The 24,128-nt window shown below is 43.4% G+C and overlaps 1 protein-coding gene across 2 annotated transcripts; it reads left to right on the top strand.

Annotated features, from left to right (window-relative positions):
- Positions 1 to 221: 221 nt before the first annotated feature.
- Positions 222 to 22,361, top strand: LOC119700624 (glycerol-3-phosphate acyltransferase 3). 2 transcript variants are annotated; one of them, XM_038136048.1, is made up of 13 exons: positions 392 to 435; positions 9,496 to 9,568; positions 11,053 to 11,171; positions 15,349 to 15,619; positions 16,094 to 16,168; positions 16,669 to 16,758; positions 16,952 to 17,045; positions 17,447 to 17,562; positions 18,678 to 18,733; positions 19,204 to 19,289; positions 19,704 to 19,832; positions 20,307 to 20,386; positions 21,214 to 22,361. In XM_038136048.1, exons 4-13 carry the CDS (start codon positions 15,375 to 15,377, stop codon positions 21,338 to 21,340), a joined length of 1,098 nt encoding a protein of 365 aa, XP_037991976.1. In that variant the 5' UTR covers positions 392 to 435; positions 9,496 to 9,568; positions 11,053 to 11,171; positions 15,349 to 15,374; the 3' UTR covers positions 21,341 to 22,361. The 2 variants fall into 2 exon arrangements, with proteins under 2 accessions (XP_037991975.1, XP_037991976.1); XM_038136047.1 differs by lacking the exon at positions 11,053 to 11,171 and having other exon boundaries at positions 222 to 435.
- Positions 22,362 to 24,128: the final 1,767 nt, after the last annotated feature.

The raw sequence follows: 24,128 nt of genomic DNA, 5'->3' as shown, positions 1-24,128 counted from the left end.
TTGGAGCCGTTTTTCCTACACCAGGAGCCTTCCGTGCCGTCCGCTAAACCCGGCTTTAGCCGCTTCCCGTCCCGCGGGCGCACTCTCCCGAGGCGCATCAGCTTCCGAGCCCGCAGCACCCGAGCCGCTCCGGAGCGGCCGCCGGGCGCACGGTCCCCCGCGGCCGCGGGGCGGGCCGGGGCGGAGCGAGGCGGGCCGGGGCGGGCCGGGGCGGCCGCGGGCCTTTAGGGCCGGCGGGAGGCGGTGTTGGCCGCTCCCCGCTGCCGGCGCTGGCGTCGCCGGGCCTAGCGCGCCATGGAGGTCGTGTGGGCCGTGGGGCAGGTGGGCGCCGTGTGGCTGGCGGTGGTGCTCGGCCTCATCATGCTGCCCTCGGCGCTGGGCATCTCGCTGGGCATCTCTGAAGCCTATATGTGGGTGCTGGTGAAGACGCTAGAGGTAGGCGGGAGCTCTGGAGGGGAAGGGGGGGTGTCCCCGCGGGGCTGCACCTCCCTGGCTTCTCCCGGGCTGTGGCGGGCCGGCGGGCTGGGCACGGCTCCCTCCGGCCGGGGGTGGATATCCCGGAGGAGCGTCTGTGCTCTCTAGTCCCATCGTGTCCTCCTGTAAAGGAGAGCGGGTGGGTCACGTCCTGCCTGGCATCAGCTCTCCCCGGCTGTAGCTTCGGGCTTAAAGTCCTCAAGTAAAAACTGGAGGTCTGTGTTAATTTTGTGGTTGTGTAGGCTCTGGAGTGCTGCCCCTGAACCGGCAGGAGAACGGAATAAACCTTGTTACCTAAGGCTGTACCGTGGCCTGGGCGAGGCTGTCGCTCCTCGGTGGCAGCTGTGCTCCACCTGGGGAAAATTGTGCCGAGTTATGCTCTCGGAGGGTGTAAAGGTCTGATGCCAGAAGTGCTGATGCTCAGAGACCCGGACTCCTATCCAAGCTGAGCATGTCCAACACTTCAGTTGCCATCTGCCTCTAAATTCTCAGGGATAGCCGGTTTCTCGCAGAGGAGCTGCTTTCTGCATGGGGCATATTTAATATGTGTGTGAAAACCCTCCCTCTGAAGCTGATGGTAGTGGTGTTTAAAAAGCGTGTTTTTAAACTGTTGCGGGACGTGATCAGATTTAAATCTTTACTGCGCTTTTTCCAAGAAGGAGGAACACCCAAACCAAGGAAACAGCTGTAAGGAGGAAAAGTGAAATGACTCACAGCACAGTCAGTGGCTATGTAATACACATCACTATGTGACTATGGAAAGTAGATTTTGTCTAATTTCATCTTGTTCTTCGATGTTCTTAGGCAAGCCTTGTTCGTGTACTTCAGTGCCTGGCTAAAATCATTCCGCCTATTAAATCAGCATTTGTTAAGTACATCTTAAAGCAAAATGTTTTTAGGCTTTTGGGTGACAATGAATCTGCTCTAATTTCTGGGACTGTGAATGGTATCAGAATAACAGTTGAGGAGAGAGGACGTAGTTGTTAGTGGAAAAGAGGATTTGAATAGCAGGAGCTGAGGAGGTAAAGATCACCCTGGCCTGAGGGAGCAATCCAGATGGCCTAGTGAGATAGTCTTGTTTGGATGACTTGCCTTCGTCTGTGAATAACCACAATTTACATTCTTTATTCGTAGATCGTTAATCATTATTTTTTAGTGTCATCAAACGTTGCAACAAGAGGTGACTCAAAATGTTTTGGGCAAAATTGTGGAGAAGTATCTGGCGGCATATTGACAATGGTTAATTGTGAGAACTCTCCTCTTGCCTAAGGGAGGAAATAATGACTTACCTTGTGAGTTACCCTTACTTTTGCATTAAATACTTTCTGGAGTTGCATGCTGCTCAATATATTAAAAGTTATATTAATACATAATTATATTGGACATAGATATGATATAAAATAATGTATCTATGAAGAAAAGGCAATGAAAAATTGGAAAGTATTCTGAGAAGAGTCAGCTAAATTTGACTTGCTGTGGGAAAATGAAGAAGCTCAATCCATCCAGGTATTCTGCTTATCTCAATTTGGCCTTGCTTTCCCTGTGAATTCTTTGTCCTCAGAATACTTGCGTGGGGATAATCTCTGAAAGGAAGTGGTTTGTTGTGAGATGTCTCCTCTTCATTTGCTCACAAATGAAGCCCAGCAGAGGATGATTGTCTGCAGCCAGGTCCAAGCAGCACCTGCAAGAGCACCTGACCGTGTAATATCTAAACTGTGGATATTAATCAGAGTAATATTGGGAAAAGTACTGTATCCTTGCATGTCAAACTTTTAAGAAGCAGGTTATTTAAATGATTTGGGAAGGTGTATTTCTTTTATAAGGGATAGTTATTAATAACTATCGTGTTAACAGTGAAATGTGCTGCTAGCTGGGTGTCTGAGACTCCCTGGGATGTTGAATTGAGTGCACGGTTTTCTCCTGAGAAGAGCTTTTTGAAGTCCCAGGATGCTGAAGTCTCTGATGGCTGAGGCCTTTTTCAGCAGTGTTAACTTAATAGCTTCCTTAAGCTTCCTCTTCCGCTCCCAGCCCTGGATCTTCCCAGGCCTTTTCCCCCCCTTTTCCAGGAGGAGGGTGGGCTCTCGCACCTGCACAGTGTTCAGTCAAGATGCTGCTGCTTTTGTTGCCTCTTTAATGGGCCAGATTACAGGAACTGTCTGCAAAGTGGTGGCTGTTTGTGCATACCAGGTGATACCCTGGCTTTGCCTGTTTGTATCCCGTGTCTTGGTGTAGTGGAAGGACACAGTGACTGTGGTTTGTTTCCTGCATTGCTTGTGTTGTCAGGTTAAAACGTCTGCTTTATTCGAGTTAATCTATTTTGAGGGTCCAAGTCTGTCCGCAGTTCAGGGACAGTTCTACAGTTTGCTGTGGTACCTCTTCAGGTCATGTCCGACAAAACTAAACATCCAAGAATGAGTCTGTGGTGTTCAGTTGTTGTGTAGGCTGTGGGATGGAGCAAGTTAAGATGATGGGGGCTTGTGCTTGAATTTTTTCCTGACAATTAAAAAAAAAATCTTTTTCAGCTTGTTTCAGGAGGGCAGAAGCTTGTTCTTGGTGCTGCAAGCATGATCTGAGATAAGGGAGGGAGGGAGCTCCTTTTAGGAACAAAGTGTTTTTGTACTTTGACCATCTGACATTTCTGACAAGGGACGTCAGTTGGTGCACAATAGATTTTTTTTTTCTGTGCTGAGCTGCCTCAGCAGCACATGCTGCTAAGAAAACGCGGCATGTACAGATGAGGATGTGCTGCTGTTGGGTTGCATTTGACCCTTAAGTACTGCACTAGGGATTACCAGCTTTATATGGATATATTTTTTTCCTATGTGATTGTATTTTTTCTATGTGATAAAGGAAAATGTGTAGAAAGTTGTGCTTAAGAAGTACAGCAGGCAGCACTTGCTGTTTGAAAGCCTGCTTCCCCCATCATGTGGGTATTCCTGAAAGTGCGTGAACTTGCTTCTGAATTACCTTACCAAACTCAGCAAGCTCTTAGGAGAATTGCTCATTTTTGCCTGTGGCTTTCCTTCCAGTGTTAATAGAAGGATTTCTGGCACCACGTTAGTGTGGTTTTTTAAAATGTGGGAGTACTGCTGCAGAAACATCTCTAGCAGCTGTTTGACCCTATGATGAGTTAGTTTGGACTAGGACCCTCTGTCCTGATGCTTGTCAAGTCTCTTGCCACAGAAATATTCCCTACTGCTGAAGTGCTGGGGACTGTCTCTTGCAGTCATCACAGCATGCTGCATTGCTCCCTGTTTGTTTTTCAACATCAACAGATAGCTTCCAATTTTAAAGTTAGTGCATTTTTACCTCTTGGTCTCATTTTTGCTCTGTCTTAATCCATTGCTTCTTGTGAACTTTTAATATGATTTGGGGCTGTCGAGGCCCCTGCAAACATGCCGTTGGAGCTGTCTTGCCAAGCACTGGAGAATCCAACCTTTCAGCAAGTCCTTTGTCTTTATTGAGGCCCATGGAGCAGTCACTGTCACATAGGATCAGTTTCTCTATTTCCATCAGACTGTAGAAAATCTGGAGGACTGGTTTGGACTGTGTGTCTATATATTTGGCAGTAGCAATGCACCCCCCCCCAGTGATGATCTCTGCTTGCATGGATTGCAGCTCACTCTGTTAAATACTTCAGGTTTGTTTTTTTTTCCCAGTCTGCTGGGGTTTTATTTTGGGGTGTGCCTTGCTTCCTGAGACAGTAGAGTTGTCTGCAGCACTTTATACAGACTGCCCTTCTTGCCCTTTCTAATGGGAAAATTTATTGTGTTTTTTAAACTGTGCGGTGCATAATACTTAATGAAATATTAAGAAACAAGAAAGCCGGAGGGAAGTGAGGTGTTTAAGTCACATTTGAGTCAGGAAACAAACAACCTGGCTATTAGCTAACATCACATTATTGTTTATTTCTCGACTAATGGTTTGTTGATGACTGCAAGCACTTTTAGTGCACTCCCCTTCCCAGTCTCGAGACTTTTTGTGGGGGCTTGCAGTGAGCAGAGAGAGTGCTTCTTGTGTGGCTGGTTTTGCTGACTGTAATGCACAGCACATGCTGCGCTTGTAGATGCTGTTGAAGTCCTGCAACTGATCCATCGGGGCTTAACAGTAGCCCCTTGTAACAGAAGCAATTTCTGGTACCTGAAATTTATGCGGCCTGTAGGGAATGTATTTTTGCTGGACAAGAGTGTAATATTTTTCTGTAGCTGGAGGTTAAGCCCAAGTTCCTTGTGTTGCAGATGACCTTGGCAATATAGATACGAGAAAAAAAAAAGGACCTCTCAGTGCCTGTGGTCAAACTGGGGATTGCAGCTGTGCAGGGCCAGTGGGATGGACTGATACTCTTGTCCTAGGTATGCCAAGCTGCAGTTTCTTCCCATGAGTCACCATCAGGATTGTGTGTGGTGCTATGCATGAGGGTAGGGAATGGAGAAGGAGAGGATATAAGCTGATAAATAGATGAATCATTGTGGGCTTTGACTGCTGCTTGTGTAACTCACTGGCCTCAGCAGCAAGCTTTGCTGACTAATGTCATTGCACAGAGTCAGTGAAGGCCTCTGTCTGTGTAATTGGTATCCTTCAAGGACTGCTGGGCAGAGGAAAATCTGAGAGAGCTCTGAAAGCTGCCAGCTCAGATGTTAATGAGAAGCATGTCTTGGAGACACACCTGGTGTGAATGATGCACCCTTGTTTACAGGGCTCACACTGACTTTTGGAATAGTATTTTAGCAAATTTTGTGCAGAATCTTGAAGTAAATCCCTGGCCTGTATTAATGTAGACCCCAGTCCTTTGAAGGCCTTTATGTATGTTTACCACAGATTTAAAAATTAGGAGTCCTTGTATATCAGTAAGTTTGTCAGAGCTGGGGGTTGCCCTTTGCTGTAGTTGCATCAGTAATTAATGCACCGTATTCCAGATCAACAGCTCTTGTCTGAAACTGCTCTCAATTTTACAGCATGTGAACACTGTTACTAATCAAATGCTGTTGAAAAAATAGCAGCTCTATTAAGAGCTTGCCTTGAAGTAAGAGTTTGTGAAGCTGCTGTAAAAGAAGTTGCTTGGCATTCCTTTTGCTGATGCCATTGGTGTTATCCTATAAAGCTGGACTCTTAATTGCTTATTGGACACCTGTCCACCAGGAAGGACTTGCTATGCAACTCCTATGTGCAGAAGAATTTGGGAAGCTCCTTGGAGGCAGTGCTAGGGGTGTCCCATCAGAATAAGAAGTGCCTGAGAGATGAGAGAGGACGTTTTGCCCTGACTTGGAAATGATTGCTCCTCTTGGTGGTGTTGGTGTTCTTTCCTCACACAAAACAACTCAATAACTGGCATGCAGATTTTGCTGTGTTAAACAAGGTGGCATTGTGTGGAATGTGCTCTGCAATCTTTCTGTTGGTACTGAGGTTTGGAGAGATTCCAAGGAGGAATGCTTACCCAAACTAGCATGTAAACTTATGGCTCTGATCCAGTGTTGCTTTTAAAAGAGGAACACCAGTGGTCTGTCTCTATGTGATTGCAGATTTCATCTCTCCCTTCCAAAAAATCGTCAAACATTGTTAAGTCAGAGGTGGTGTAAAGATAGCAAATGAGGTGAAAGGCTGAGCCCCATTTCTTAGGGGAACAGGGCAACACTCTGAGGTGTTCCTAATGATTTGTTTTTTGATCCCAGCAAAGAATGTCTAGATGTGCTTTCATGAAATGACTTGTCAGGCTTAGCTTTGGACATAGTCAGACCTCAGAGGCAAAAATCACACATTTACAAGAGATCTCAAAAACCCTTCCTAACTCCAGATAAGACAGTTGCTAAATAGACAACTATCTTTCTCAAGTACTGCACAGGTCCTCTCTGTTTGGCAGTTGCTTAGTGATGTGTAAGTGAATTTGATCTTTTGGCCGCTTTAGATTTTATTTTAAAGGTGCTGATAAATTACAGGACTTTTCTAGGAGGATAAGGAGGGAGAACTTTTCGGGGGAAAGTTGACGTTTTCCTTGCCTAATGAAGTGTGGTATCTTCAGATTCTGCGTTGCGTAATTTAAGCATCCAAACTACTTTCTTGTTAGCAGTTAGGATACTAAAGTTTCAAAATCAGACTTGTGGTGATGCTTGTAGTTCTGGGATCGTGCTGTTTTCTGATTTTACATTTTCAGTCCAGTAGGTAGCCCCACTGTAGAACTATTTTTAATCTTTTGAGGAGCCTGGTGTTTTATGCTTATTCCCCAAAGCTGCTTCAAGAATCCCTACTAAAAACAAGTCTGCACCAAGGTCCTTGGAACTGCCTACTCAGCACTGCTGGGAGAAGCCACTTAGATTTGTGCCAGGGTAACTGAGGGATCCAAAAGACTTGCCAGTCTGCTTTTTGCTCGTTTCCTGAGTAGAAGGGAGGCTATGGCTTGTAATTGTTTCATGCTTTGATCTCAAATACACAAACATGTTGTTTTCCCCTCTGTGGGATGGATCAGCTCACATTGTCACTGCTCTTTGTAGCATAACCTTGTTGTCCTTCAGCATTGGAGCCAGTTGATGCAGCTATGGATAGCACATATCCCTGATTAACAGGAAGGAAGGGGAATTACTCCCATTACTGCAGATGGTGTTTCTTTTGTTTCCTAGCCTGGATATAAACAAGCTTTTCACTTGATCAAAGTTGAGATTCTGGCTTTGATGGTAGTGCCTTTAATTCAGGTACCTGAGAATATGTGAAAGAATTAGATGTTAAGTAAAAATGTCTCATTTCTTACTCCTTGGTTGCTGGAACGTACATAATTTTGGAAATATGATGGATTGAGGTAAGAAAAAAGCTGACAGAGAACTTAAAACTTGTTTGCTGTGTCATTTGGTAGATGTGGGTCCTTAGGAATGCCCAAATGCTCCTGACCAAGAGGGAGAGGTGGTCTCATCATTGCCTATTTTATTAAGTGTGCTTAAATCCCCTAAGAGACCTGGCATGGAATGTAAAAATGCCTCGGCCACTGACTTGTGGAGCACAAGTCAGGTGTCTCCTGGAATGCACTGTGCAACCCTTGTACATGATGCCACACTCTTGTCAGGCTCATGGCAGTGCTCCCATCTCCTGGGAAGGCACAAGGTAGAGTGCAAAGGGAACTGTCCTCTCCAAGCTTTCTCTTTACCACTGTTCTCCCATCCCCCAAGTGGGCTGCTGCACCTTTCTGGAGTTAGATGGACATGAGGAGCAAAGGTCAGACCACTTAGGAAGAAGAAATGGGCTTTTCTGAATAGGGTTGATAAATGTATCTGAGCAGTAGAAACTGACTTGAGTTACATGACCCTGCAATTTCTCTGCTTTGGGAAGATTGCACTGCCTCTTTTGCATAGCAAAATGTCAAGATACTGCAGTATAGTGGGGTGTTGCAAGCTTTTGGGCATTACAAAGGCCTGTCACAATAACCTGTGTCCTTGTGATTTGTGCTGAGGCTCAGGCTTTGACACAGTCTAGAATGATCCCATAACTGCAGGATTTCTGTAGCAAGAGCTTTCTGAAGGCTGTGTTGCATTCTCTTTCTGAGCACCAAAGCGTTCTTCCAGGTTTTAATTATCCCTTTGAGAGGATTTGGAAGTTGAAAACTTGTCTTTTTCTGCTGGTGTGTTTGGCTGAGACCATTAGCCAAATATACTTTTGTTCTTCTGTGTGATAAGTGACTTAGCTGTTTGTGGAGATATCAATTTGTTGAATGCAGTGATTCAAGTCTGGTCAGCAGTGATGGCGTAAATGTATTTGCTGGTCCCTCTGTACCCCCAAATCCATTCCATAGACAAAATGTAAAATGACAGTGCTCTGAATAGGTTCTTCCTTGAACATTGTTTTGGTTTGGTATTTCCCAGAACTTTTATGGTCACAGTACTGCTTAGAATGTAGCCAGAAAGTTACTGAAAGTACTTGAGTACTACAGAAAGAACTGAATTATTCCTGAGTTAAAATTAATTCCTGGAAGAGCGATTGCCCTAGCAGCAGTAGAACTGAGAAGGAAGGGGCTCTCTGTAGCTCACCCCAAAGCTGGTGAATTGGATTGGCCTGTTTTCCTGCTGCTCAGAGCTTCAAAATGAGAGCTGAGAGAGTTGGGGTTGTTCAGCCTGGAGAAGAGAAGGCACCTGGAACACATTGCCCGGAGAAGCTATGGACTCTCCATCCCTGGAGGTGTTCAAGACCTGGCTGAATGGGGCTCTGAGCAACCTGATCTGGTAGAAGGTGTTCCTGTCCATGGAAGGGGGTTGGAACTAGGTGATCTCTAAGATTTCTTCCCACTCAAACCATTCCATGATTCTGTGAAGATGCCAAGAAACGAGCAATTGGAGAGTCGAGGGAAATGTCAGGTTTGTTCAGTTTGGAAAATTCTTGTGTGCTATCCTTTTTGGGTTGAGTCTGAATTTAACTGAAATTTCTCAGGACTACAAATGCTGGTTTTGATTTTTAGTGAAATCAGCTGTGTGCAGGCTTCAATTTCACTTAAGCCAGTTAGGACTTTTTGGTTTTTTGGCGTTTTTTTGCTTCAGTATGGTGAAACTACTCTGGAAGGAAACAGTGTAGGTTGTGATATGTCTGTCAGCTTTGTGAACACGTGCTCTGTGTGTCCTGTGTCTAGCTCAGCTCCTGGGGCTTTCCATGCGGCCTGAACTTGGTGGCTGCTGTGGCAGTAGTAAGGCTGAGAGAGGCCTTTCAGGCTTTTGGTGCCTGTGTAACTGAACTGGAACTGAAACAGGTGTGGAGCACTGAGTTGGCTCTCTGAAGACTGAAAGCAGAGTTGAGAAGTACTGACTAGCACTGAGTGTTGTTTTGGTTTGGTTTTTTTTTAAATTATTATTAATTACTCTGAGTATCTTCATAACTGTGTATGGGTTTGGGTTTGTGGGCACATCTGAGGAGCATGAATGATGATTACCCCGTGAAGATATTCTTTGAAGATCACAATGTGTCTTTGACCAACTGTTGGGGGTTTTTTGTTGACTTTTTTCCTTTAAGTGAATACTGCATTTGTGAAATTAATGTTTTTTTTCTGTTCAATAGTGGGCCACAATCCGGTTACAAAAAGGTGCCAAAAAGCCGCAGCCGCAGATGCCACGGACTCCTACTGCGAATGGTGAGAGCTTGGGGTAAAGTCACATTGATGACTAATGTTGTGATGTTGGAGTGCTGAGGCCTTTGCAAATGAAGCAGTTAGATGTGTGCATGAGAGAACCTGAGAAGAGGTGGGGCATTACATGCTCACTGAAAGTCATGGTTTATCCTCAGGCAGCTGCTCTCTCACTGCCCCAGTGGGATTGGGGAGAGGATTGCAAGGGTAAAAGCCTGAAAACCCATGGGTTGAGATAAAGATGGTTTAACAGGGAAAGCAAAAGTCACACACACAAACAAAGCAAAACAAGGAATGAATTCCCTGCTTTCCCATGGGCGTGCCGGAGAGCAGAGCCCCATCATGAGTAACAGTGACTTGGGAAGACAAACACCATCACTCCAAATGTCCTGCTTTCCTCCTTCCTCCCTCTTTATATCCTGAGCATGATGCCATGTGGTCTGGAAGGTCACTTTGCGGCACCTGTCTGAGCTGTGTCTCCTCCCACTCCCCCAAACACCCCCAACTTCCTCACCAGCCTGGTTGGACGAAAAACAGGAAAGCCCCTGGCTCTGTAAATCCTGTTCAGTAATAACAAAAACATCCCTATATTATCAACTGTGTGTTCAGCACAAATCCATAGCACAACCCCATTATAGCAACTCTGAATAAAATTCACTCTACCCCACTGAAAACCAGCACACTTAGATAGCTACCTAATCGTTTTGCAGTGCTACTGGTGAGCAAACAGTTCCTGCAGTATAAAATGCTGCTTTTACTAGCTGATACCAAGTCATTGAAAAATCAAGGGATGAGGAAATGAAGGGTATGAAACAACATAAAATTTAACAAAATAAAGTAAAGCTTAAGATGGAGACTGTTATTAGTTGATGGAAATTTTTGTGTTTAAATATGCGATTAATTTTCGTCTTGAAATTTCTCTTTACACTGGTGTTTCTAGGGTTGCGGGCAAGCTATCTCAGTCCTAACAGCATTAGAGTGCACTTAAATATTCTCTGAAGAGTTTTAAGTGTTTGTTGGACAGTACCTGTCTTTCCCAAGCTCATTGCTTTTTCTGTGGTAGCTCTGCAAGTTGAAAGTGTGTGGTGGCTTGTCTTTTTTTCAGTCTGCTGCTATTTGACCTTTTACTCTCTGGATTTAGTATCAGTGTTTGCCAAACTTCTTACGCTCACTGTCTGTAGAAAGACAGCTGAAAAGTTGCTTCATCTTTCTTCCTTTAGCCTAGTTTTGAAATTAGTTCTTTAACTATATCTTAACCCATACTGTGTGTGAGTTGTGGTAGTCTGTAGTAGGTCAGAGTTGTCTTTATGACTTTGGAGCCATGAGAGAAGTCTGAGTTTGCCCAGGAAACAGGAGAAGGCTGAACAAGGCATTGCAGTCAGCACTTGGTTTCCTCCTGGTTCCTGAATGCTTCAGTTTTGTTATTCAATTGCTCTGTTTTGACAGCATTTGGCAGCAGTGTGAGCATTTTCTGTATGTTCCTTCCTTAGGCTGCACAACTGGAAGCAGGCCCAGCCTGCCAGTTAGCAGACAAGTCAGCTGTTACCTGAGCCTGTGGATTAGCTCATGTGAACATGATCCAGTAGTGGGGACTGAATTGCTGAGCCGGGTATGTGTATTCCAGCTCCAAAGGGATATCCTTATCAATACTGCAAACACTGGGATTGCACTGTCTGCAGGCCAGGCATGCAGATGGCAGCAGATGCAACTGTCAGCATCTGTGATAGTAAACTGCAGAGGTACTGCACAGCACCTTTGAAAACAGGTTAAAACTTATTGTGCTTAGTTGGTGACTTTCAAGTGTCTGAGAAAAAGTACATCCTGTATCACTCACCAGTGTCCTGAAAGTTGAGGGGTTTTTTGGGAGGAAAGGGGGAAAGGCAAGGTTAGCGGTCTTTTCAATTAATTTTCAGTGACGTGTTGTCTGCTTCCCAGGTTGTCAATGATGAAACGAGTTTTTCTTCCTGTGAGGCTGATGGTGCCCCATCACATCATGGGCGAGTGAGAGGGCAAGAGACCCTACTGTGCTGCTTTAGCTGCGCAGTAGGAGCCCTCATCCTCCTAGACATCTGATCATTCTTACGCGTAGTTTTTTCTTCTCTAGTAAACAGACATCAAGGGAGAGATATCCTAGCTCGTAGATTGTTCTTTGAAGAAAAGCTATAAGTAGCTATTTCTCCTGCAGCTGAGGGGTATGTAGTGTTAATATGTGCTGTGGTTCAGAACTTGCACAAAGTTGAGTGTACTTTGCTGTCTGGAGGACCATTAGAGATAGTAAAAATGGCCTGAGGTAATGTATACAGATAATTGCGTGCAGGCTATGTTCAAGCAGTCTTATGGATGGGGATACACAATCACAATGGTAGCCTGAAGCCTTTTTTAATGTCCTTCATGTATCTGAAATAAAAAGTTAAAATCTTTCCCCACTGGAGGTGACTCTTTCTGCTGGAAGCTGGAATCTTAACTGTTCCTTATTTGAGAAATATGGGGAGACATGCGGTGCTAAGCTGTGCTCCATATCTTGCTCTTGGGAATTTTTAAAGCATAGGAGTAACTGACTTGTGATTAGGAGTTCCTGGCTCTGGAAGAAAGTACTTGAGGGCCAGGGCAGGTGTAGGTCTAACAGTGCATTATATAAGTTGGTATCCGCTGAGGTGACAGAACATGATCAGACAGAGGACCAATTGCGTTACGCAATATTTACTGAGGGAGGAGAAACTCCTGCTGATAATGAATTACAGAGTAGTTGATTAAAACAGAGTAAAGGTAAATGTTTGTGTGTGTGTATGCACCTATGTGTAAGTGCTGAATGGATGTGTATATCATCTCTTATGATTTTCCTGACCACTCAGCCAGTACTAGGAGTTAGGTCAGGATAGAAGGGAGCACTGCAGATGTATGTGCAAAGTCAAGTTTTCCTGTTCCCTGGCAGAGCAAAAATCCCCAAACACTTTGAAATTTTGTCCCTCAGTAAAAAAAAGAAACAAACAAAATCAAACGAAAAAAGACCAACCCCAAAACCAAGCAGATGATTGAAGAGACACCACCTTTCTCTGCACCATCAAATCCACTGTGCTTTACATTTCTTGGCAGAAAGGACTGCTAGTGCCCCTGTGTTGGTGATGTGATAAGGAAGAGTTTCAAGAGAAAAGTTGGCTGGTGTAGTTACGTGGGGAATTCTGTGGTGCTGTCACCTCAAGATCCTTCTCTGTTAGAGGGCAGTCTCTGCTGGACCCAGTAGTAGCTCATGGCTGGGTAGGTGTCTATCTCACTGCAGCTGAATAACCAGCTCTCAGCTCTCTGTGTGGGTGCTGGCAGTGTTGTCTTCAAGGTGGTGCATTTAAAAAAGACAAAAATGCTAATAAGAGATTTGAAAATTACATTCAATAAAAGAAAGGCTTATGCAAATAATGTTAGTAGTATTTAGTTACTACATAAGTAGATACTACTAAGGAGCTAATTACTGGATACTGCTAAGTAGATCTACTTGCTTTGTAAGTAGATGCTGTTAAATTTGAGCCTGGTATAATTAGTTGACTGGAGTATGTGAGCTTGAAGGCTTGGGGCTGGCGCTGCAATATTGAGGAAAACAGTCACTGTGGCGCTTTTTTTTTTTTTGTTGAGAGTAATGTTTGCTGTATTCCTGCATAGTGCTGTCTTTGGCCAGCTCTGCCCATGGCCAAGGGATTAAAGGCCATTAAACGTGACTTGTGATTACGAGAAGGCTAAGTACATCACCAGAGCAGTGTGTGTGTAATTCTGTTTGTAATACCTTCACATGCTGCTGAGATCTTGGCTTGGAGTAGCTGCCCAAGGCTGCAGGGCAGTTGGTGCACGGGAGTGTCATGTGACAAGGACAGCACAGGCTGATGAGGCTAGACATTCCAGCCCTGCTGTCTCAGCTTGCTAGCAGTGTGATAAACTTCTCAGCTGGGTTCAGCTGAGAAGCTGGAGCTAGATGGGCTGGCTGCTTGAGTGGTGCTGAATAAGGGGGAAGAATAATGGCTGGGTAAGGAGGAAACATTCTCAGCTCTGGGAACTGGAGAAAGGGGTGGTACTTGTGTGATGGGTCCTGGAGCATTTCCCTGGTTTCATGCCTACAACCTGTTTCCAGCAGCATGGAGCAGACAGGTTGCACGGACTCACCCACAAGTCCTGGATATTTCATAGTTTGGAGATTTTCTGAGTGCGACAAAAATTGAATCAAAAACTAGAGCTCTGATTTGGGTTTAACGTATGACATAAGCATAGTCCATTTTGGTAAATGTTTGATGTGATGCATGCTTGGCATGCTTGTATAGTTTAAATCCTGAAGAGCATGTGGCTTTTTGGGTGTGCCATACTAATGGTTTATATTTGTAGGCTTGTCATAGGACCATGCAGTGAGGTGGCCCGCTGGTACAGTTGGGAGTCATGGCTGCCACATTCTAAGCTGCAGGTGCCAATAGCTATTGTTGCAGTGCTGTTCTTCTTTAGTGTTTACCTCTGTGGTTTGTGGGACTTGTATATTGAAGCTTCCCGTGTTATCCCATATGTGCCATATCCATATGTGTGATAAGAAGATTTTCTGTGTCACTTGTAATTTAAATGTTACAATTATTGGCACAGGAAATATATTGAGTGATTTTCTGCTGACAAGACTTAATTGGGAGGAAGATTTCCTACGAAAACACATCCTAGAATGTGGAAAGTTCCTAGTAGCTTGATGAAATTGGGTGCTATGTCCTTTCCCTTTATTTTTAACTCAACATGGAAGCACAGAGATTATGCAATTAATCAGAGGGCGTCTGACAGAGTAGCAACCTGAACTTGGACCTCTGTAATCCAAGTTGAGTGTCTCAGGGGATGTTTGTTCTGGTTAACTGTTACTCTAGATTTCTTTGGTCATCAGTTTCTGGAGCCAGACTTGCTTACCAGCAAGCAACTACTTGATCTGTGTTTAGCTTACACAATTTGTTCTTGCCTTTGAAAGCTCTGATGAGAAATTTGTGCTTATCAGACCATAAGCTTAAAAAATGAACAGGTTGGAGGAAGGGGAATATTTCTTGTTTGCACTGCAGTTGTGAACTCTCCAGGTTTCTCTTCAGGCATTATGTAGTCAGGGTTCAGCTGAAACAGTTGTTGGTGCTGAACTAAATCAAGGCTCCTCTAGGCACAACTTTCTTTGATGTAGTGTTTTGGAGAGTTTTTCTTTGTTTGATTTTTAAGGAAAAAAAAATAGTGTGGTCTGCCTGTACTTACAGAAAATATTTGTGCTGTGATGGCAGGGAGGTGTGTTTGGTTCAGAGCTGGTCCATGCACAGTGTTGTGGTCTGGGGCTTTGGCAGTGTTGTGGCCGTGGGACACCAGAATGTCAGATGAGATGGGAATAGGGAAGGTTCCATCAAGGAGATTGAATGCCCTTAAATACACAGAGCACAGGAGGGAATGAAAAGGCCAAGGTCTCCCTTGGTTTCTTCTGAAAGCATAAGAGAGTCCTGGATAAAAGTTTGAGTTGCGAGCATGCCAGATGGTGGGAAAGGGTTTGCCTTCTTGCTTCATGTTCAGTAGGGAACAGAACTTGCTATAGTTGTTGCTCAAGGTGTTGGTGTGAGGAAGGAGAGTTGAAAGTGGCCTCCTGCAGGGTATGCTGTGTTCAACTGCACAGCTTCTCTTCCTGTCCTAGGAGGGGCTCTGACAGTAAATTGGTCTTCTTGAGTAATACAGAGTGACTAGTGGTCTGGAGGGTGACTGTTAGTTACATTACAGAATTATTTGCTCAGGTGGTTACCCTTTTCCTTCCCAAGGTATCATTGAAAGGGATGAAACGCCTATGGAGAAAGAAATTGCCCTTCTGCATCGAGCAGACTTCGAATTCTCCCACATTTTTTACTTCTGCAGAAAGGGGTTTGAGGCTATTGTGGAAGATGAAGTCACTCAACGATTTTCCTCAGAAGAGCTGCTCTCCTGGAATCTGCTCACAAGAACTAATGTCAACTTCCATTACATCAGCCTGAGGCTGACTGTTGTGTGGGTCATTGGGGTGGTAGTGCGGTACTGCTTCCTGCTGCCTCTACGGTAAGCTCTGGTGCTGAGGGGTTTTGTCAGCCTGAGAACGGGTAAATTTGTGCTTTCTTGGTAAATGTCATCTCAGCTTTCTTTAACCCAAAAGCAGCATTGGCAGAAATAAAATATCAACTTCCTTAAAAGCTCCTTTTATGTTAAAAAGCGCTTATTTGCTGTGGAGAGTAGAGTAGAGCTGGTGGTCATCTTTTCCATTAATGCTTCCCTGAAGTTGATGTGTATTAGCAAAATCAATGTAAGCTCTAAAGCTCCCTGAGGCTGTGTGCATGGGAGTGTCTGGATCTGCTGCCTTTGCTACACCATGACCTTAAGCAACAGGTTAGGGAATTGCTGAGTTAGAGAACTGCATATGTCAAGTATCTGAGGAATAATTGAATTTCTGCAATCCCTTTCCATTTTAAAGGGGGAAAAGTTTTATTACAATGAGCAAAGCTACTTACTTGGGTTTAATGTCTGTTTTGTCTGTAGCTTTAGCCTCGCTGCCATTGGGATTACGTCAATGATTGTGGGAACAACTGTGGTAGGACAGCTGCCAAATGGCAGGTAGGTACTGTGTGTGAGGGATGAACTCTCCAAATTGCATCTGTGCAAACAGCTGAAGACCAGGAGTGGACAGATTTTTACCTATAACAGATTACCAATAGTCAATTCCACCCACAAATTTGTGGACCTTGTTTTAGTGGCATTTTGAATTTGGGCTGAGGTTGGGTTCTTGTCAGTCTTGGCACTGAGGTTGATGATTTCTGATGGGTTCCTCCTGCTGGCATGAGATACTCAAATGGAGCATCGTAGGGCAGGTAGAAGTGTTGGGATGAAAAACACCAAGCAGAGAGAGGACAGCCTTGCCTAGCAAAGTGGCACCAGGGGCATGATGTATCTTGGCTGAGCTGCTGTAGCAAGTGAGTGGTAGAGCTGGGAAACATCCCTCTGTGCTCCAGAATACCAGGAAGATTTCAGCCTTGAGTTGTTTTGAGTAGGCTGGAGAATATTGCATGTGCGTCTAGCTGCTTTCCAGGATGCTTCAGATGTCTAATTTCTTTCAGTGTGAAAAACTACCTGAGTGAAGTGGTTCACCTCACGTGCTCCCGCATCCTTGTCAGAGCTCTGTCTGGTACTATCCATTACCATAACAAGTGAGTGAGCAAAAGTGTGTATATGCTTATATGTGTGAGACATCCCATTGAAAATGGGGACTGCTCTCTCCTGAGCTGCAAGTTGATGTCACACTCTAGAGGCTGACTCACCTGACAGCTTCATGGAACTATTTGGTGTGTAATGTGATGCTTTAATGCACTAGCAGTCTAACAAAAAAATATGTAATTGCAGGGAAAACAGACCTCAGAAAGGAGGAATTTGTGTTGCCAACCATACATCACCAATAGATGCAATCATTTTGACAAATGATGGATGCTATGCAATGGTATGAGGAGATCTAAGATAACCACAGCAGAGGGACCAGGAGAGGGAAAGATTGTGGGGTATTGCTTGTGGACTTCAGTACTTAACTTTCACTGCAGAGATGTTTGCTTGAGCACTGGTCAGTGGGGAAAAGTGTAAATTGTGTTGAAATTGGTCTATATTATGTGCTGGAGAAGTTGTCCTTGGACTGTCAATGCCAGGCTCTTCTTCTGTTGAAGTACCTGAGATAGTACCACATGAGTGTCTTTCAAGTGAATGCATTTTAACAGTTCTGTGGTCATTGCTCAATCCTGGCCTGCAGCCTCCCAGTGCATTTGTGTTTGTTGGATGTTTTTGGAGGGGTGGAGAGGAGTAAGTTCTGCCTTTCGGGTGTCTCACTGATGTGCCTTGCTGGGCTTGCAGGTGGGCCAGGTTCATGGTGGGCTGATGGGCATTATCCAGCGAGCCACGGTCAAGGCCTGTCCTCATGTCTGGTTCGAGCGCTCCGAGATCAAGGACCGCCATCTAGTGACAAAAAGGTGAGGTGTGTGCTGGGTTGCCTCCCTGGAGAGGCATTGGGCAGTCAGAGACCTGGATTTGGGAATGAGTTACAGGGGTGGTGTGCAGCACACTGCATCACTCAGAATAATGACCTGAGTGTGCTTGCTTGTGTGGGCTTTGGTGCAGTATACTGAGGTCAAAATGTCAGGTTCCCAGGTCACCAGGGAAGGATCGAAACATTTGTGCAGTGTGTCATGGTTTAGACTAAAGGTTGTTCTTCAAAGGAGGCTTTGGATTGCAGACTGTCACAAAACATCTCAGCTGGGAAGCCATCAGCATAATAACTAATGTCTGATGAATTCAGGTGTGTACTTGGAAACAATGTGAAGATACTTAAATTCTGGTACTTTCTGTTGAAGAGAAATACTGATGATAAAATGGGCTTTTTGTGACAAAAACTTAGTATCACTGGAAATTGTGAGCCATTAGAAACAAAAAGCTTTATTTGTTTGGGTGAAAGGCAAAATGTCATGTTACAAGAATATAAGCTGTGTACAAAAGTGGTTTTCTGCAGGATGTTGCCAAAAGCATACATGTGAACACTGTAGTACAGGCATACAAATTCTTCCTAATTTATAGAGAACTTTTTAGGTTAATTTTGGCAGTTTCACTTTTTCACTGGCTTCTTGGCCTCTGCACAGCAGGAAGCTTTGCCAAGTTGTCCAAGTGTTATTCAAGTACTGTGAGCTATAGGCATTTAGCTATAGGCATATTCCTTTTAAGGAATATGCTCTTAAGTAGCAGAGGCTGGATGGACCACTGCATCAATATGCTTTTTTCTTATGTAGGTTGAGTGGATCAGAGTTAGACTGGCTTAATGGCATATAATTGTTGGCTTCTCTGACAGTCATTAGTAAAATAATGCGGGGGAAAAAACCAGGATGTTGCCTCAATGTAATGCTCCAGGGGCCTGAGGGATTGCTGGCCCAAAGCTTCAGTTTCTGTAGAAAAAAAAGGCAAGTGCAAATTAGTGTCTAGTAAAAGACTTTGGTTTCATACATATGTAATACATAAAGGTATTTTTAATGCACCTGCCTGGGGAAAGAAGAGTGGAAAGGAGCTGGTTTTTTATGCTTTCCTTCTGCTTCCACAGACTCAGGGAACATGTGGCAGATAAAAGCAAGCTCCCAATCTTAATTTTTCCAGAAGGTAAGAAGCTGAACTACTTATCTCCATTCAGTGTAGATGTCATCCCTGTTCTCTTTTCATGGCATCTGCTGCTCAGATCTATCTTCACCTCTGGCTTCAACTTTGTTAGGGCCTTCCTGGTTTTCATCTTTAATATAAGATGAATATATATGGAGACAACACAATACTGTCTCTGGATGTTGCTTCTCCTGGCAGAAGCTGCGGGCAGAAGAAGGGGAAGATTGTTTATTTTGCCCTGAGATTATTAATTGGCTGTCCTGCAGATTTAACCTCAGCATTGTGATTTTTGTCTTGCACACCTTCTGGCTTCATTCAGGAAGTCAGTCACAAGACAAAGGCTAAAAGCAGGGGAGGAGAGATGCTTAACTCAATGAGCAGTAAATGCAGGGTCTTTATGGGTAAGACCTGTCTGTGGATGTTGTGTTGTACTGAAATGGCTGTGTGAAGCAATGACTTTGTCTTCTGGACAGGCACCTGCATAAACAATACATCTGTGATGATGTTCAAGAAGGGGAGCTTTGAAATAGGAGGGACAATCTATCCTGTTGCAATCAAAGTAAGTGGAAATAGCTGGCTGCTGGATTCCAGAGTTTGGAATGGATTTTTGTCAGAGGGGCAGGAAGCTGTCTCAATACAGCTTCTATTAAAAGCTCTGGCAATTGGGTAGATGCTGTGGATGGCTTCTGGAGAATAAGTGGCTAAAATTAAAGTGAGGTCCTTTGGCCTATAGAGCTGGCTGGTAGACCTGATGTGGTCAGCTTCTTCCTCCAGAAAGCTGGAAGGAAGAGAAATGCAGCTAGTCCTTCCCAGTGCTGAAGGGAAGCATCCTTCTCACAGCAGACTTAATTCTTTTGGTTGTTCAGACAAATGGGTGACATCTGCTGCTGGTTCTGCTATGTAATCCCAGGTCTGAGAGGCTGTGATGGTCTGGGGAAAGGCTTAATCAATTGTTTTTTGTGATCCTTTGCAGTATGATCCTCAGTTTGGAGATGCCTTCTGGAACAGCAGCAAATATAATATTGTGAGCTATCTGCTGCGAATAATGACCAGCTGGGCCATCGTTTGCAATGTGTGGTACTTGCCACCAATGGTTAGAAAGGTAATCCTGCATCTGGTTGCCTGACTGCTATTTAAAAACTTGACTGTGTCTGCAAGTGCACTTTTTTTTTCCCCCCCCAAAACCTCTGCCCACCTCATGTGTCCAAATCACTTTTATACTGGATTTTTGTCAGTGCTGACTGATATACGATTGGACTCTGCCTTTCCTGATGCAGCTTAGTACCATCAGCAGTGCATCAAATATACAAAGGATAGCAGTAAATGCAGTGCGGTTCACAGTAGCAATAATGATAATGTTCCATCTTGTTGAAGCAGAATTTTCTCCTAATTTCAACACTCTAGGGGAAAAATGAGTTATTATCACCTGGGAACATCAGATTATGATGTTGGCATGATGAGGAATGGGTTGTTTGGAAGTGAGCTAATTTGATGAGGCAACAAATGAAAAAATGTTATGAAAGTCTGCTTCCATTGACTTCTCTGTTTGATTGTGTTGAATTTGTGACACTTGAAGGAAGATGAAGATGCTGTTCAGTTTGCCAACAGAGTGAGGTCAGCCATTGCTCGCCAAGGAGGACTGACTGAACTCCCATGGTGAGTGAAACCTTTCTTGTTAGAATTCGTGGACTATTTGTGATTAGTTTGACTGATAGGTGCTTCCATCCTTAGCTTTGTGACAAATAACATTGAATGTCACTTTATTCCACTCAGGGAAAACAATGGAGTAACTTTACATACACATATGTGAAAGTAAAAGATGTAGGAAGTCTTTGGAGCATGTAGCATACAGTGAGTCATCTAAAGGCTTGATGCTTTTGAAGTAGGTCCATTCACAGTTGTTTCTGACGTTGAGATTAAGTAGCAAAAGTGAAGTTTCTTGGCAAATCTGATGAACAACAACAAAAAATTAAACAGGTCTTGAGACTTTCTGCTCTGACTTCTCATGTCCTGCGCCTGTAAGTAGCAGGATAATGCTTAGATTTCATATGACACAAACTTGAGAGCAAAGTTCAGATGATGAGAATGAGCAAATAGATTCAATTATGAGACCCAGCTCTGAGTAATATAAGGCAAGACACAGCTGTAGTGTTGCAGAAAACCGACTGCCTCTACAGTCTGGGGAAGTAGCATCCCAGAATGCCAAAGATTTCTATTGTAGGTACAGCATGTTACCAACATGAATAGACTGCTTTAATGAGCTGAATTCAAAACTTGAACTGCATAAGCATTGTGCTCAAGGTAAAGGTTTTAATAAACATGCTTAAAATTGAATGTTATAGAAGTTCTGAAGAAAAGCCTTTAATATTGATAATTTAGATTAACTACCTTAATCAGCTGTAGAGTTTTAATGTAATGCATAGTTTCATAACAATAGCCATTACAGCCCTGATGGTTTACCATTCCCTCTTTCTCTGTTCCAGGGATGGAGGACTGAAACGAGCGAAAGTCAAAGATACTTTCAAAGAAGAGCAGCAGAAAAACTACAGCAAAATGCTAGTGAGAAATGGATCAGTAGGAAGCTTGTCTGCAGAAACTGAGTCAGACTGAATGGTGATTCTTGAAAAGTAACTTTGCACAACCAGCCTTAGCAGGAATGTAGTTTTTTAAATTAAAAAAAAACCTGTCAAAAAATAGAGCAAGAAAACAACAAAATCCTTCATTGTGTGTATTTATATTCTCTGTGTGGCTGGTGCAGAGCCTGCCAAGGGCAGTGTCTCTGTGTTCTTCCCTGTTCATTCTTTCACTATCCTGCCCCGCTCCATCTCCATGTGATGATGCACTGCAGCTCTTGGTATTCCCAAGCTGAATGCCTGCAGAGTTGGAAGATGAAAAAAACACCCCAGTTTCTCTGAGTTTGTAAGAATGAAGGGGAAGTACACTGAACAGATGCTGTCACCACACTGCTTGTGAAGATACCTCTTTTTCATGGTACTTTAAAGGTTTAAACACAACAAAATTTTGTCTTTTTGTTTTCCTGTTGCTCACAGACTTTTTGTTGTAGATGACTTAAATCACATGCTTTTGGATGTTGTCAGAACTGAGATTGAATCTTTTTGTTAGCTTGCACCTGGATGTGCAAGGAGGGAATGAAAGCAAGGGTTGCAGAGACCCTACAGGATGGGAGAGGAGCTGCCCTGCCAAAAGCACAGACCATGGAACATGAGGAATTCGGTGGCCTTATAACATGGTATTGCCTTTATACTGCTTCCTGGGGGAAGATAAGGGGCAAGTCCTCAATCTCCCTGTCCATTGCTGTTTTTGAAATTGCTTTCTTGAGCCCTGGAGCTGTAAAGGTAAGGTACAGTAAGGGTTGGATAATGTAGGCTATGACAGATGAACCTTTGTGAATTGTCAAGAGTGCCCATCTGCAAAAATTATTGTTAATGGCTTGAAATTCTCAAGAGAGCCACTCCAGAAAGACATCTTGTGTTTCCTGGGCTTGCAATAGCTATCACAACTATAAACATAGGATTAGTAAGTCAGCTTTGATATGAGACATGACATGTCCAAATCTGCAATATGTTGCTGTCTGAATGTAATGAGAAATAAATTCTATATTTCTAATGGGTCTTGTGTGGCATGACTACTGTTCTCTATATAATGACAAAAGTTATACTTCCTGAGAACTTAACATGGAATCATAGAAACTGCAATCAACGACATAAAGGACCAATTGTATTTGAGTTCTACAGATTTCTAACCTTTCTTTCCTTTTTTATCCTCTCCTTGGACTCTAAGGCACATAGATGGCTTGGTGTTAATCCTTGTTAGCATAGCAGTAACTCATCATGCAGGCTCATCTTGAAATTACAGCATGAAGTAAGTCATATCAGGGAGACTCAATTAATGAATCTGTAATTAACTGGGAAAAAACTGAGCTTCTAAATTTTTAGCTGAGTTCATTTCTAAGTAGTCTTTTCCTTTTAGAAAAGAGAAATTCAATTTAATGCTGAAAGAAAATTACTGTCCTATAAAGTAAAACTTAAAAATCTGATAGAGCATAGTCTCCTTGAGAAAGTGCATAATGGGAAACAGGAATTCTTACACAAATAAATGTATATGGAAGTGTTTGCAGGTTTGACATGGCAGGCCTTCAAGAAGAAAATTGTTTCTGTCAGAAGGATCAGAGTGGTAAGACAAGTGAGACACAGCAAAGGCTTTTTGCTTAAGGTGAACAGAGTTCAGCTGTGGTCTGAGTTGTTATTTCTATCAAGATGAACTGGTCATGCAAGCTTTGGGCTAATTAAAGGGTTTGTCATAATTTATGGATATTAGCTGTGAGCTTGAGCTTTCCTGGATTACACTCACAATAGGAAGCTTTGCAAAGACAGCTCTTATAAAAACATGCCTGCCTGTTTTATATGCCTACACACCTAAAATGCAGTTTAGGTAACACATTTAAAAATATACTCTGTATAAATATTGGGATATATATTTTGAATGTTTCTTACGAGATATAGATTATGATGTATTTCTATGTAGACGGAACAGGAACTGTCCTGGTTGAAGGTTTAAATACATGATTCCTAAGAGAACCTTCACAGCCAGTTTATGGGCCCTCTGCTTTCTTCCTGCTTTTAGAGTTGATCATCAGTTACTGAACTGCAGTGGTTTTTTGGATGCTGTGTTAGGTGCATGTGTTTACAGCAACAGGATTGTGAGCTTTGGCAAAAGTGCTCAAGGCTGCAGTTTGCTTCTTGCTTAAAGCAAAACTGAATTTTAAGGCAAAAAGCCCTGCTAAGTTAAAGGATAATGACAAGGTAATGACAAGGTAATCCAGTGATACTGTAATGAAATGTCGACAAGCCAAAGTGAGATCTGTGACTTAATTACAAATAGTCTCCTATTTGTAACAAAACAAATAATTTTTAACAAAATGTACCTTATTTTGGAGAGAATTTGTCAAGGAAATATCTAGATTTCGCTGTGTGAGTGGGACGGACCATGACCAGAGGCATCATGCAGTCATTTCTTAATTGAGACTATGTAGGTGAAGAAGTTGAGGTTTCTTGAAACTGCAGCAACTTTTATGTCTTTACTAAGCGGAAAGTCCTGTGTTTGACTTTTGTCAAGTTCTTTGACTCTTGGTGGTATATCCCCAGGCTTTTCACTTAATTCTGAAAATGTCTTCAGAGAGGCTATGTGGTGAGTGGTGATAACTAATAGGTGGTTCTGGACTGTGTCCCAGAGTTGTTACAGACAGGAGATCCATGTTTTTGGAGCGGTTTAGTTTTTACTTTGGAAAAGTACTTTTATAGGGCAGCAGTGATGACTAATAGCAGAGGGCCAGGACATAGAAGGTATGACTTGACTCACTGCGAGTTAGGCCTCTCTA

Source organism: Motacilla alba, chromosome 4 (genome assembly GCF_015832195.1).
Source record: "Motacilla alba alba isolate MOTALB_02 chromosome 4, Motacilla_alba_V1.0_pri, whole genome shotgun sequence".
NCBI lineage: Eukaryota > Metazoa > Chordata > Aves > Passeriformes > Motacillidae > Motacilla > Motacilla alba.
This window is presented reverse-complemented; position numbering and strand designations above follow the sequence as displayed.

Excerpts from the sequence above, each read along its gene's own strand:
- LOC119700624 (XM_038136047.1), top strand. The coding sequence starts at position 295 with ATGGAGGTCGTGTGGGCCGTGGGGCAGGTGGGCGCCGTGTGGCTGGCG. Across the intron at positions 16,169-16,668 it reads GGACAGCTGCCAAATGGCAG|TGTGAAAAACTACCTGAGTG; the intron begins GTAGGTACTGTG and ends AATTTCTTTCAG. Across the intron at positions 17,046-17,446 it reads ATGATGGATGCTATGCAATG|GTGGGCCAGGTTCATGGTGG; the intron begins GTATGAGGAGAT and ends CTGGGCTTGCAG.